The sequence below is a fragment of the Varroa jacobsoni genome, unplaced genomic scaffold (genome assembly GCF_002532875.2).
Source record: "Varroa jacobsoni isolate VJ856 unplaced genomic scaffold, vjacob_1.0 scaffold_515, whole genome shotgun sequence".
Taxonomy (NCBI): Eukaryota; Metazoa; Arthropoda; class Arachnida; order Mesostigmata; family Varroidae; genus Varroa; species Varroa jacobsoni.
Genome location: NW_019213417.1, coordinates 17,771 through 33,016, shown reverse-complemented (window position 1 = coordinate 33,016; position 15,246 = coordinate 17,771). Strand labels below are relative to the sequence as shown.

At 46.7% G+C, this 15,246-nt stretch overlaps 1 protein-coding gene across 1 annotated transcript in view; it reads left to right on the top strand.

Annotated features, from left to right (window-relative positions):
• The first annotated feature begins 2,419 nt into the window (after window positions 1–2,419).
• Window positions 2,420–15,246, top strand: part of klu (zinc finger protein klumpfuss) — a 16,713-nt gene continuing 3,886 nt past the window's right edge. Inside the window, exon 1 of the mRNA XM_022834249.2 lies at window positions 2,420–4,711. Coding sequence (XP_022689984.1) covers window positions 4,295–4,711 — 417 coding nt within the window. The 5' untranslated portion in view covers window positions 2,420–4,294. The remainder of the gene's footprint in view (window positions 4,712–15,246) is intronic.

The window sequence follows — 15,246 nt, the reverse complement described above, 5'->3', positions numbered from 1 at the left end:
TGTGAGTCCCGTAACGGTGTGGTGCTGTGAAATCGCTGGACAACAAAAGACTGACAGGACAAAGACCCGCGCGTGCTTTACTGCCACCCCTAACGGAACATCCGACGCGAGCCGTTACTGCTTTATCGATCTATCTTTGTCGATTCGTTGAGTGCCAATCCATCTTGTATAGCCGCTAACCAAGTCTAGTTAATCGCCGACGGGTCATACAAATAGCTTTATCGGTCGTTTGCTTTATGCTGAATCGTTTATCATTAGAATAATGCTCTGCGTATATATGATAGCCAACTTCTTTGTTCACACAAATGTTGTATTTATCTATCTTTTGCAGAACTCGAAACAGCAGCCTCCCTGGTCTCTTCCTTCAAGCTTGATCGTTGTGTGTATACCAGTATTGAACCCAAGTTAATTTTTTATCAGACACATACATTTGAAGTGACGCAAAATACCTCAGGCGTTCTTAGAATTTAACTGTACAGCCTAGAAACGTAAGTGATGCAGCATTGTTGGGTGTGTTCTGTCAGGTCAGTGAAACAGGACTTAGGCTAGTGCAGGACGTAAATAAAATACAGCGGCAATTAATAAAGACAATCGTTTACCGGCGTAAAGAGGCAACAATTTTCTTATTCCTAAACTTCCCTATGACTCCCAACGCGAATTTACGTAACTTACTGATTCCTATGTCTAGAACGACTGCGCCAAAATGATGTTGCCAACTCGTTAAATAGTGAATTGTATCCCTTCTGCTCAAGATACGGCCGACCGCAATAGGCCACTTGCGTAGTGACCTAATCACCCTATTCTGTATAGATATGTGCATCGAACAGTCAGCATCTACGCTACTTGACTTTACGCCGCTTGTTGGCCTGTCATCCGGCCGTCAGTGAAAACGTCATCCCTCAGCCTTCTCAGTAAATTAAAAACCGTATTGATTCCGAAATAGCAATTAAGCTATGTATGCTGAACGACCTCCATTCTCCCCGACTCATATCGCGAAGGCGGACACGGTAAATGTATCGCTCGTCGTTGAGTTTACTGATGCTTCTTTATGGCATTGTTGGTCAGTGTCGACAACACTCAACTACAGCAGACGCTGTTGGCAGCCGCAGGGTCACACAAATGCCCTGACTTACAAATGCGTCACCTGTCGCTGGTGGCGCGCGTCTCGACTAAGTGATTAGTTGACAAGAAGTCCCCTTTCGCCGTTTGAACGATGGCTGGTAGCGCATTCGTAGCTAGTTGATGTCGACTGCCACAGACTGAAATAAAAACCGAAATGTATTCGATGAAAATTGAAATTATGCCACACCGGCGACAGGGTACGAATGGCAAACCTGGGCCAATTTCAAAAGAAAAGCCTATTGTCGACAAACAGCGTGTAGCTGATGTGTTCTGATGGCATTGTGGGTCACCTTACTGAACAACGCACTCGACCTTGTGCACTAATTATTTTGGAGGTCAGTGGATGGAGAAATTATAGGTTTGCCTCGATGAAATTTGCATGTTCTCCTCCTTATCGATTTTATCGTTGCTAAACAACCGACTTATATGCTATAAGCGTATCCGTGACTTTTAAACCGGCACCTTCGAGTCAAAAGAAAAGGGTCAGGAGACGTCGCGCGCAAAATCGTAACGAACACGCTTATTAGGCACCATGCGCCACCACTAATGGTATCAAACCGTCATTCAAGCTAAACGCTAAGGGCGCAATATCGATCAGATTGCTTATTTTTTCAACCGTAAAATACATTTCAGATAGGAACATATAGGTAATCTCCTGACTAGTATAGTTTGTTACAAACAGTAATCTGCATTTTCATGTAGACGATTGCTGGCCATTGATGAACGTTGATTTGAACTGAGTGATAGTCTCAAGATCGACCAGATTCGTTGACGCGATGCTTTTATGAGCGACATTTTCTCGCAGTTAGCGGATCTGGTTCCGTCCAGAGTAAATGTCTGCCAGATTACTAGAAAAAAAAAAACTAAAATAAATAAATATAACATAATATTCAACGGAATACCTTAACAAAAGTCACTTTCGTGCTTTTTCAATTTATAAAATTTATCTTCTTCGTGAATTACTTCCTTCGTCGGTGCTCATTTTTTGAGGCTAGTAAGATAGGTAACTTGCGGCATAATTTTCTGTGTAAATTCGGGTTCAACTGAAAGCTAAACACTTGTAGCTCGAACGTCGTTTGATAATGAGCTCTTTGTAACGTAGGCAACAAAGCAGATCGAACCGTTTGTGGGTTATCGATCTACTTGGGCTGCGTCACTATGGATTTTTTTATTTGAATGCTGTAAATCAGAAGCCAATTATTAATGCTAGTACGAAAACATCTTTAAAGTTCTGTAGCATTTTTTGTACGTACTTGATGATTTTGGAAAAACAAGTGTACGCTTCTAACATATGTGTTACGAATAGAAATACTTTTTTGCTCAACTAACGCTGTGTCGTACGTCATATTTCTACAATGGCATCAATTTACTTTGATAAGTGACGTAGACCCCTTGCTCGTCGTCTGTCGAGCGATCGTTAGCATATAATTACTATACGTATATTGCCTGGAGATTAAACCATTTCCGCTTATGAGATATCAGCGATTTAAAACGGTCTAGTCTGCTTGCACAAATGCGTTATGGTTAAGATGGTATACTCGAACACGCTAAAGATTTAAATTAGGGCCGACAGTTTAGGATATCTATTTACTTCATTCAGCGGAATCCAAAACAGATAACCCTGCTTTCTCGTACTACTAATAGGGTAATTGACCATAGAGAAAACTCTTTCATTACCATAAAGATGAACTTCATTTCTATATACATTGCAGACCGCCACGCGTCAATTCGCACATATGATAACAGATTCTAAATAATCACAGACATCTATTAGTAACGGTCCGCTTATAGCATTTCTTTTAGCCCTACATTTTATCATGGTTTCCTTTGATTGCGTCGGAGGTTGTAGATCGTTTCTACTATCGAAATCAGTTGGGCAAAAATTAGCTGTTGCAACCGTCTTCCGCCGCTACGAAATGTCGTTGTTTCTTTGACTTTTTATTATAACGCTCATGCATAGTTTAGTAGCGTAACGTACGAAAAAATTCAAAAATAATTTTTTAACAGCGCTGGATGAAATCTCGGGATCGGCGACCAGCTCCATCTGGTGGCGATTTCGCGCAACCGATCACCAATCGCCCGCGCTGACAGCGAGTCCCTCCCTATTCGTGCCAGATGCTCCGCCTTCACCAGAGTCTAGCTGCTAGTAAAACGCCAGCACTAGCCTGTTCGCTGGCAATCGCGCGCATTCAGGCCCCGCCCACCTGGGAAAGGGTGTCCGGGTACACCTCAGTCGCGCCGTGTTTGCCGGCTTCAGACAGTAACACGTGCTCAAGAGAAGTAGACATACTGCTAGTGGATGGTGTGAACCCACTAGACGATATTGGCGTCTCTTTTTGTCCCAGAAGAATAGAATTAAGACTTGCGTGAAAAAAGGGCCAGTACTGCTTTCGGTTCGACCCGTGTTGCCAAGCTGCCACTGCTGTTAATAATTGACCGATCGATATTGTTCATTTGACTAGTTTAAGCTCTCCGTTACCTAATTACTTGACCTGAGAAGGTCGTGACCGCCTCATTGTTGTTGTTGTTGTTCAATGATTGTTATTGCAGCGTTGCAAAAGATGACAACATCAGACGAACTGTGTACGAACTGGAACTAACTGCCCTAGCGGATTATATATGTGTGCTAAAACCACGTCGTTGATTATCTCATCTTATACTAGTAATATCTTATTACTACTTCTGTTAGCTTTGTCTACCGACGACAGTCTTTGTGATCACGGCCAATTAGCTAGATAGCATCGGTGGTGTATCGGTGTTGCAGACACAACTAGAAGGAGATTTACGTCTCCAGTTACGTGGTTCTTGTTGGTGCGTTATTGTGCGTCGATCTACTATTACAACCTCGTGTTGTCCGTTTCCCGTTGCGTTGCCTCGTACATTGCCTTGCAGGATCAGTGATAAGGTGTCTTGTTCAGCGTAGCGCGGCGACCTCCTGTTAGTGGTGGTATGCGTGTTCGCTAAAGTGAACTTGCTAGATCGTCTACCGCTACAATCAACGCCTCTGCTTTGTCGTCCTCTTTCTGCAACAGGTTACCATTAGGTCAACACAGGGGGCAACTCAGGCAGCACACAGAAGTGGTGTCGTTGCCGATTCCCAGACGATTCCCGCTGCTGTCGAAGCCTCCCGCCGCCTTTTGGGCAGCCTACGAGGTGTTCGTATGGTGATCTGATGATGCTGGATCTGAACCAGCACGTACCCCTGTCGCCAACCACCATCAGTGGCCACCTCGGCGGCCAAATCGGCCAGCACCTGATGAGCGCCGTTAGCTCGGCGGATCTGCTCAGTATGACGGTTGCCAGTACGGTGCGTCGCTGCGAAAAGGACAACGTTGACGACCTGAAGGCCGACCTTAAATCGTCGGCAACCTCGCAAACGGCCCTTGGCCATCACCATCATCATGGCAGCATTCACTCCACCATCGTCTCTGCTCACGACGACGTAAAAGACACTCCCCATCTACTCAAGCGGAAACGCATGAGAATCGACGATGTGGTTGATCGACTCAGTAATCACTCGACGACAATGTTAACATCGACGACGGCGATTACGCGAACGGCCAGCCCAACGATGACGGCGCCACCTCCGGTAAGTAGTATTCACACCTGATCTGGAACATAACAGAGAGTGATCTGTGTAGATAGAGCAATTTAGATAGATGTACTTGAATGTTCATACGTCAGTCTGTATGCACGTGCTGCATGGCTCCTGTTTTGCACTTCATTGAATAACAAGGCATCACCTGTTTGGTTTTACACATGTCACTGTAAGACATTGACGATAATGGTGCAATTTACAATCACAACTATGCTCACACAGAAGAGACAGGCAATCAACTGTGACCGACTTAACAGCTGTTGTTTGTGCCCGTTAGTACAGGCTGCGTTGAATGCAGTTTGTTTTCTATCCACTGCTATCTGCTATAATGTAAGATGTATCGCCTAGGCTGTCATTTCGCTTGTTGCTTCCCCACTTCTTAGCTTAGGCAAAAGTTGCCGTCGCACTCGTCTCTGTCTCTGAATCGGTACGACTCGCCGACCCGTCTGTTACCGAAAGGTTCTTCTCTGTATCTGTACGTTTGTTAGAAATTGCTCTGACTAAGAAATTTTATTAAGGAAATCCTTCGTTAGTGTCCACTTCGATGCGTGCCTGAGTGTGCGTGTTGAATCTTTCCACCTGTGAATTTCTCTGTCCTGTCTCAGCCAACCTTTTGAATTATGATGGCCGAGTAATACTCGAGAAGGCCTTTATTAAATTGGGTTATAGGTAATGTTGTTGCTCTTTTCCTTACTAGTCTGCAGGGAAAGAGGTACACCATGAAATCATCAAGCCTAGCTACAGACTTCTGTTTCTAGTTCGTACTTTCACCACCTACACATTGATAATCGCATACTCATGAGTACCTGATGTTTATTGCACACATTTCCGTATAAATGTTTTTCTCCGTCTCTCAAAACAGCTAGATAGCCTTCAACCCTTTGGCCAATGAATGCCGTGTGACGCTATAGCGGTGACCAATGATTAACGTAATATCAAAAGAGACTGACTGGCCTTTGGCTGGCTGGTTGAAAATGCAACTGTCTGATGGCTGGCGTCTTTGCTCTTGTATCTCATCGTCGTTTGTGGTTATTGCAGTGTTCTAAGATTAAAGGTAGTGTGCAATGCTTCGAGAGTATACGTTTTGATAAAAAGGTGATCTTTATTTCAATATGCATAAGATGCGTTTTATAAGACCCCTAAAGATGGGAGAGCGTCGTCGATTCATTTTCCAGTAGAGACGAATAGCAAGCGATGACAAGGAGAGACCTTCATTCATGCGCACGCGCGTACCTGATATAAGTATATGAAACATTCATGTTAAATACAGTGTTTCTGTTTTACGGTCATACTGTTGTTTAGTCAAACCTTGTTGCGTTCCATAGTCACATAGATTGCCGTCACTGTCATCTTTTTGTTGGTGACCGTAATGGCGTTTTGCGTACAGAGGCGCAGTGAACGCCATTGCAGGACAATTAAGGTCGACCCTGGTAGAGTGGCCTGTTCGCTGCTAATCCTATAACGGTCAGCCTCCCTCTGACGGAGCGTATGTTTTCCTCACCAACGGACCATTGGCCTGCAACTTCAACGGGGTTGCCAGCAACGCACGACTACGAATTCCGTACGGGTTCGTTTGCTTTGTATCAAAAAGGTCTTTTTCTAGATGCAAAATGCTGGCCGTCAATTGCGCCGCAGTCGACAATTCGATTTAGAGAATACGATTTTCTTTTCATCTAAATTTCGTTCGTGACGACTTACGACTAGACAGTATATTCCGATCAATTGTCGTGTACTAAGGACTAACGAAAAATACTATTTAAGGACAGAGACAAGACAGCGCAGGGGTGTATTACTCACCAATTTAGGAACGTTAGATGTAAAGTGGTCAGAAGTAACTTTGTAAAATATTATTATGTTTTGTATTTCTTCTTTTTACGAGCTTTAAAGTCGTTTAGGTTTAAAAATGACTCGTTGCTTTTTCATGTCTTTGCCTTTATTCCTCCCTCTTATTTGCTATTTCTAGGTGTTACTCTATGAATGTTAGGAAGTTCTGACGGTATCCCCACTCCCACGATAAGCCACCTGCCGGGTAACCTCTGAGTGTCCTCCTACTAAGTCTCCTGCTCAAGGCCTTGAAAAAGGCGCGGATCAATTGTATTGAACAAGTTACTGCTCAAAAAAGCAGAGGATGTTTCAGTAGCAGCTCTCCATTCGACGAGAGTGGTGTGTGGGAGTGCAGGAGATTCACTCAAGCGGTGACGGTTCACGATAATTCGTCTAAGGCGGCCCCTCACTTGTGTAAGCACCACCATTCACGTATTCTTGTGTTGCCCTTTGAGGACAGACAGCAAATCCCCGGCTAACTCCAGCTGCCCATCGTTTCAATACTGTCATGGTTACAGGCTATGTAACAGACATAGCAAGAGTGAGTGCGGTAAAGAGTGGCGCCATGCAGATCAGCTGTCTCAACTGATCTCTTGCAGAGCATCTTCCGAACTCTGCCTCTAAGAGTTCTGCCACCAGCTTCGTATCTTCGTTTGCTAACGTTTAGCATGAGATTGAGCCTCATGGGGCCTCAATTCTCAGCTCCACTCACACTACTCTCTTCTATTCTCACTGGGTACCCTGCGCCAATTTCTTCATTCTTACACTCGGTTACTTCGTCCTGCCCGTTTCTCGTGGCTTTTTCTTTCGGCAATTCGAGTTCTCTTCTTTGCCGCTGGTGTTGTTGTTGCTGTTGGTGTTATTGTCGCCGTCATCGTCGGCGCCGCCGCCGTTGTTGTTGTCGTTGCCGTTGTCGTTCACGTAGCCCTTGACCCGCCTCAGCCATTTTCAGACTGAGACAGTGGGCTAACAATGCAAAACAGCGTTGCGGAGTCGCAGACCGGGTCTCGTTTCTCGTAGCGCGTAGCCTGGTAACCTGGACGAATGAGTGCCGCACGGTGCAGAATCACAGCCATCCTTCGTTTGGAGTCTGGCAGGTTGCTGACGGTGGAGGCGGCAGCAACGGCAGCAGCCAAGTACGAGGCCTCAAATGGAAGCGATCGCGATCGACGGGTTTATCTGAGCTTCGCCTACTTCTTGCTTCTTTTCTACCGCTCTCTTCGAAGGTGCTTCTTGCTCCTCCGCGATTCCTCTACACACAACGTTCATTCATTGAGTAATAGAACAGGTCCTCGGTTTCGAAGCCGGTCGGCGGCGGTGGTGGAGGAGCCCACAATGCGCAGTAGCGTTTACGCCCAGGTTGCCGCTGCTGTTCTTTCGACCGATGGCTGGAGCCCTGATTCGAATCTACTGATGCCAGAACCGATGTTCCCACGAATCTTCGAAGCAACATCTGAAGCTGAACAAAGGGTGGCTTCCCTGCAGTAAGCAGTAGTGAAGCTTCATTTTCGCCCGTTCTCTTTCCTTCTCCCCCTGTGTTCTTCACCCTGCATGTGTATAATTGAGGGGGGTGGCGTGGCGGCGTGGGGGTAGATCCATGCGAACGTCTTGTTCCATTCTCGACACGGAACGATGAATGTAGGTGTTCATGCGAACGAAAGACGATCTGTGTAAGTAGGCTCTACCGTCGTCGTACCGTCCTGTGACATTCGTCCTGTAGCGTATCTTTTCTACAAGACTACAATCTCGATCTACACACCCCCACGCACGTCTTTTTTCTGCTGGCGGCGTTTCTGCGCTGGTGCTGATCCTGCTGGTGATGGAGGTTGTGATAGCTTACCTCATGCATTTGCATACAGCGTATATACGAAATTGAAACAAAATCTGAAGGCGACAGGCTGAGCGAAGATCTCTGTCTAGACGACTGTATTTTATATTAAGCATTAGTTAATGCTAGTACGACGTTTCCGTTACTCAAATAGCCCGCTGAATATAACGTGAAACATGTATTCACATTATCGAAAATTACACACACATTTACACCCACAGAGACAGGCATAAGAAAATCGTTTTCAGGCATAAAACGCAATAATATACACAGGTACGCTGTTCTATGTGAACAAGCAGCGACAATAGTAGACGGATAAAACTGGCTGTCGCGTATAACGTATACCGATTGCATTGCTGCTGCTGCAGAGTAAATCACAGGGCGCTGGTGTTGATTTCTCCTTGATGGGACCCATCCGTCTGTCTGCTCGTCGAACGTCGCTAGAGCGTAGCTCTCGTGGAGAAGCCAAGGGTGCAAATCGAGAAAAGGAAGATCGAGAACAGGCACCCGGGAGGGGACCAATAGCTCAAGGATGGAAAAATCAGGAAGCAACCATCAACGCCGACTTCGCAGCTGTAAGAGACCGCCGCGAAATAACGACGCCGGTCGATAGCCGCAGCATCGGCACACATCTATCGACCTGTCGAGTTGTCAACCAGTCATCCCATACTGTATATAGTAGCTTGTATTATATAGCAGTTTGCGCTTGAAGACTACTACCGGTTTTCACCGGTATTCGTCGTTGTTGTCGCTTCCGCCGCTGTGATCGTCGTCAAAGTCGCCTGTGCCACAAAGTGACATTGTTGGCCAAGACGAACGCAGTCATTCAATTGTTTAAGATAGAGTCTATGGGTCCGCGACAGACCGGCCTGCTCCTCGACGCAGCTTCTCTGGTTGGTTTTAAAAGGAAGCATCACCGTTGGCCGACGCACACAGGGCCCTTGTTGTTGTCCTCGTCGCCCTCGCCCCGGTCGTCGTCGTCGTTTTTTTTTGAGTTTAAGAGAAAGAATCGAGCTCGCTCTTGTCTCTGCTGATGCTGAGACACAGTCGCTTCGTTCATCTGTTGCAACGTTTAACATGTCGGTCGCGCGATGCAGTAATGGTCAACATGAACCTCTTTACCCAGTTATCTACCGCTGACTTTCGTAGCGTCATGAAACGAATGCTGCTGATGAATAGTAAAGGGTGTGGCAAGCAATGAGCAGGTAATAATTGAGGTGCGCTGTCTGTAAGCGTTGCAAATAGGCCAAATGTATGTATACGTTTGCGGCTTCTACCGCTCGTTCTACACCGTCTGTCGAGTCCGGCTTTTTTAATGATCGTCATTGATTGTTATAGTTCAGACTGTGCAGCAACAGCAGTAGCGGTAGCGACGCACGTTGCCAGCCACGCTATTGATTTGTACTCACCCTATTACCCAACTACCTGCCACACATACCAATGCTACCTTCAAGGTCGATGCTGGTCTGAGAAAAACCACTCTGTCAAGTTGATTTTAGAATAGACTGTTATTTTTTTGTGCGACAAGTTTACGCATATGATCCATGGTGAATTTCAAAACGAAAAGGTAGCGTCGTTCCTCGTAGAGGATAAACAGGTGCTGACCGAAAACCTGTAGCAACTTCGACAGTTTCGGAGGAATAAGAAGCTTGTCTTCCTACAAGTGGCAATTTTAATAATTGCTATCCGACGTCCACAGGAACAACAGCCGATCGACTGAGAGACAGAACGCCAGTGGCGTCTTCATCATTTCGGCTCGCTTACTCTCAGAGCATCCAGTTAGGGCATTTGCTCTTATTTTTTGTGCTTGGGCTTTCAGAAGCTTCGAAGATCGAAACGATGATGACGACGACGACGAAGGCAATATTGGCAACAACGACGACAGCCGTATGAAGGAAATGAGGAATGCGGCCGTCCCTGGTTCGATGACGGCTACCGCCACGATAATGCCGGGGACGGCTCTGCTGAATGACGGCCGGCAACGGTGCTAACGCTAATCTTACTCTCATCACGGCGTTTCTGTGATTCTTAGCGGTTTTCGTAGACAAGCGGCCATTTTGTTTGATTGCGCGCTGTCATACGCGATCTCAACTGGACTGTAGAAATCTTAGCTAAGCAAAAGATCGCCAACTGACAGCTTATACGAACCTTGTGCTTCCAAGGAGTAATGTCTCGATGAGGTTACCGTTGTCGTTCGGAAAACGCACAATATTCGCGGAAGATCAGTCCTTTTTTCTTGTATGTATTCCCTACTTTTCATCGAGTTTACTGATTTCCCCTGGGGCCTAATGCGGGTGGCTGCGTATAGGTGACGCTCGCCGTTACCACCGACGGATCCTTTGACGAATCTTTAGTATGGTTGAACATATGCAGGAATTCGAATTCTGCCGTTTCCGCATTTCCATTAGAGGTCTTAATTGTCACCTAATTGTCGTCATTGATGGTGTTTTCTAGGGTTGTGCTTTGACATTAACAAGGTCTAATCACGCCGGGCAAAACAAAAACAACAGATAAAAAGAAGAACAGTTTAATAGGCGTCTATGTGTTCGTTGGTATGACGCAGAGAATTTCATAAACAGCAGTTGGTTGCTGTAGTAGGGTTCCTGGGTTCGCCTTTTCAGGTGGGTACAAGCAGGCCTTGTGCGGACAAACGATGGTAGCAGGTCTATGTTGTCCGCAGATTCTGGCCGTTTTTTCGTTGTCTCTGTACCTGCACAGACTAAGACTAAGAATAAAGGCTCTCTCTCTCTCTCTCCCTATAGTCAAATGGTGACAAGTGACATTTGACTACAGGTTGGTACGACTACGGAGGGATTATTTTGTAGTTGCTACTTTCTTCCCCGATAATAAAATAAAATACAGTTGCCGATAATAGAGTCTAATTCTATGAGCACAGCAACTCACTACGTGGCATGATAATAGAACGCAGATGGCATAGACTTGTGACACTGTTAAGGTCAACGCAATTGGTATTGGAAGTACCTACTGACCCAACAGCACGTCTTACGTGCAGATGGTCGCTATGCAGCTTTACGTTAGCGTCTGCTTGAGTTCAATACTTTGCGCCCTCGCAGAGAATCGGCCGATACTGTAATCAGCGCTGCCCATTTAGGACCACTACCTGTATTTGCCTACCAAGGATTCCTTATTGTTGTGACAAACGCTGCTGCTTCGACTATGGCCTATGCTATATGATAACAGTGCTTAAAGAAAGGCAATTTATTTAACAATGCCAATGAACGCTTTTCGATTCGGAAGGACTCGCTAGAACGACCTTTCTTTCCTCGAGATGTTCGGTACTTTGTCACTTCGAGTGACGCAGTGGCGGCGTAGACTTCGTGGCGGTGATCATTAGACATTAGAAACGTATGTAACGACTTTCTGCTCCTGGCGCTCTACGCTGGCTACAGACTGGTGCACGGTGGTGACCGCATGCATACTCGTGTTACATTGACTCGGGCAGGTAAGTGTTGTACGGCTAGAACCGCGAACCCGACCGATAGGCGACAACGAAGAAAGCTCGCAGTCAGCAAGAGTTTGCGACAGAGCGATTCAGACTGTGAGAGATGGCAGGTTGCAAATAATGAGGCATCGGACAAGAAATAAAGTTACAGCAACTATAACGGTCGTAGTGCAAGCCGATGCGCATGCCAGAGCATCGCTATCCTAGTTCCTGCTTTGACAGAAGAAGATTTGTCGTTTACCGTCAGGTCCAGACTCTTTTCTTTGTCCCTGTGTCTGAGACTTCGGTTTGAAAAAGCTCTTTGAGTTTTAGCAGATGAAAGTATCTTCTGTCTGAGACGACGTTCTCTGATCATCAAGCGTGGCAACTTACTTACCATGGGTAGACTCGTCGGTTTCTCACCTACCAGCCCACTGACGATTGCCCAGGGCCTTCTTCGAGCTATTGCATTGAATTGAACCAAATGTTGACTATGTGTTTTACCCGCGATACAGTAGTAATATACATATAGAGCATATTGTTTGCTGAGCAGCTGTCGATGGTTTGGCTCGCGTCTAACCATGTTATATTAGATCGCTTCTCTGAAAGGACGCAGGTTTGCTGAGACCCTTTCTGTCGCCTTCGGCGCCATTGAAATCTGATGGCGAAGCAGATAGTTTTCCAGGTACACGATTTTTTCACTAACAAGTAATGTTTTTATTTCGTTTGTCACTTCAGTATAGCTATGCGAGTACTGGCCAGTTTTTGCTGCCTCATTTTACTCTTAATTACCGCATCGTCTTTTCAAGTCTAGCGGTTTTGATTCCCGTCCGTCTGTAAATTTTCTGTGGGTTCACTTTCTAGTGAAAGAGCTGCCACATTTATGGCGGCCGTTGTTGACAAATGCTCATGCTTCGGTACTTCTATACATTAATTTAGCGAAGGCGTGGGTAATTGCAAGTAGCGCATTTGCCGATTCGTTTCGTGTTCTGATCCAATGCTGTGGTATCTCTGTTGTTATTGTTGTTCATGGTAGCACTGATTGCAGTTATAACAGCAACGGCGACAGAGAACCGCGAAACGCACGTCGAACCACTAGCCGAATACTTGTATCAGTGGTTTATATGCTCTTCTACGAGGTTCCCCTGCCCCGCGCAATTCCTCATTCGCCATCAGCATTACTTTTCTAAATCCCTCGTGTATTCACTCTACCTCCTGCCCCCTCGAGGGTCCTTCCACTTGATCTCATCGGCCTCACCCTTCGATCAAGTAGCAAGCGATCGACTGACCGATTGTTGTCCAGAACGAATTGCCGCGGATGACCAGGAGACGGTGAACGCAGTCGGGCGAGTGGCCGTTTGCCTGGCTCTGGTATTTCGGTTTTCGCTCTCCGATGATGGTTCGGTCGCACCCAACGAAGTCGCGGCGGCGACAGTGGCTCGGGCGCGCCAACAGCCTCCGCATCGTCAGCAGAACGCCATCTTGATTGGTTTCTGCTTGTACGCCGACAGTTGACGCTACTGCCGCTGCTGCCTTGGCCACACTGGTACGTCGCCGCCGCCGCCGCCACCACCGCCATCACCAGCATGAGCATCAAAAATAGCCGTCTTAGTCGTGCTTGTCTAATAGCGGTAGATAAATGGTTCTGCTTTTAGTTGTCGCTATCTCTGTTGTTACTGTTGCTGCTGCCGCCTAGAATGCTGGCGATGCCGTGATGAGCGGCGAAATGGAGACTTCGATGGTGGTAATGGCTTGAGTTAACGCGCGCTTCTCGATGCTCGACCACTCTCAACAGCGAAGCGCTACGAGAGCACAAGCAGAAGTCGATGCTGCGAAAATGATGATAGCGGTAGTGCCGATGTCGACGTTGTTGCCGAAGACGACGAACGCATTGACTTTATGGAGCAACAGCAGCAAGGTAGCAATAGAATTAATAGTATAGTATTAATAATAGCTATAGTAGACGCTCGAACACAGCCCACAGCCATCGTAAACCATGTTACTGTTTCGGCTACTGCTGCTCCCCCTGCCATTCGGATCGACGGCATGCATCAAGGAGCCGCCGCCGCCTTGGCCGCGACAAGCGCTGCTCCGGCAGCAACGGCGACGGACACGTTCGCAGCACTAACAGCAATAATTGCAAACGGTTGGGTCTGTCTTTCTTTCCCTATCTAGCTGAGCTGTTGGTCTGTGTATGAGCGAGAAAGCAGCCATTGAGCTATAAGTGAATTGGACCAAATAGTTCCATCAGCGATTTGCCGATGTCCGTTGACAGACCATCATCGGCTGGCGTCAGCGGCTGAATTATGGCATTGTGACAGTGTGGGCCGTACCAGCAACAGCTATGCTAGGGGGAACTGGCACGACGTTAAGTTGCTGCTGCCGTTATTATTGGGGGCTTGGCATCATCATCAACACATGGCTCTGGCTTGTTGTCCGGTGGCCGTTTACTGTTTCTGATGCCTCCGGTGGTCGACAGCAAATTGGACGGTAAACAGCAATTTGTTGTCGTAGTGTCTGCCGCAGTGGCCGTGGAGAAAGCCTACTCCACGGCCCCTATCATCTTGCTAACGTTCTTGCCGATATCGAACAACATGCAGATCTGAGAATAGAGAGACCGAGCAACAGCAATCAGAAAGCAGATGGTAGCTATGACTTCTTATTAGCTAGCTACTGCTTGGCCGATAGGCCCCCTACCGCCAAGATTCCGAGAGGAGCAGAAGTTCTGCTGGTGATGAGTTCTCATTTAGAGACGGTGGCGGTGGCAGTGGCAGCGGCAGATTCTGCAATAGCCGCTCATGCGCAAGTCAAGCGCATTATTGACGTTGAGTGGGTGGAAACGATCTGCACGGGCTATTCTCTATAGCGGCAGCGACGATGACGTCAGCGTACAGCGCGGAAAGAGAGGAAATTCTGAACGCGACGTCTGCGGGCCATGCACACCTTTACGAGAAACGATCAATGTTGTTACCGTCGCCGTAAAAGACAAGAGGGAAGGAAACTGCTATTGGCTTTCAATTTCATAGACACTTTTTGTTTAGCTTCTGGGGGTTGCCGTCTACAATCTCCCTCTTGTACACGGGCCCACATCTGGTGTAGCCGTTGGGATGTTTGTGCTTCAATGGTAACATACCTCCTATGGTTTTCATAATTCACAAAAGTGGCCATTTTGCCTCGAACGATTGCGGCTATTGCGTCAGTGGCAGTACTGACAACAACAGTAGACGCCGTACGCTACGCTATTTAACCACAAACACAAAATCGCTTTGCTTCTGTTTGTTACGGCAGGACAATGGTGAATTTGAATCCATTCATTTCGGATAGTATTTATCGGATCTAAATAAGAGTAGTAATAACTCACAAGCCCAGCAGCAGTTCAGTCACCATTTTGGTACTGTTTTGCCTCAGCTTTTAAACATATATTTACCACAG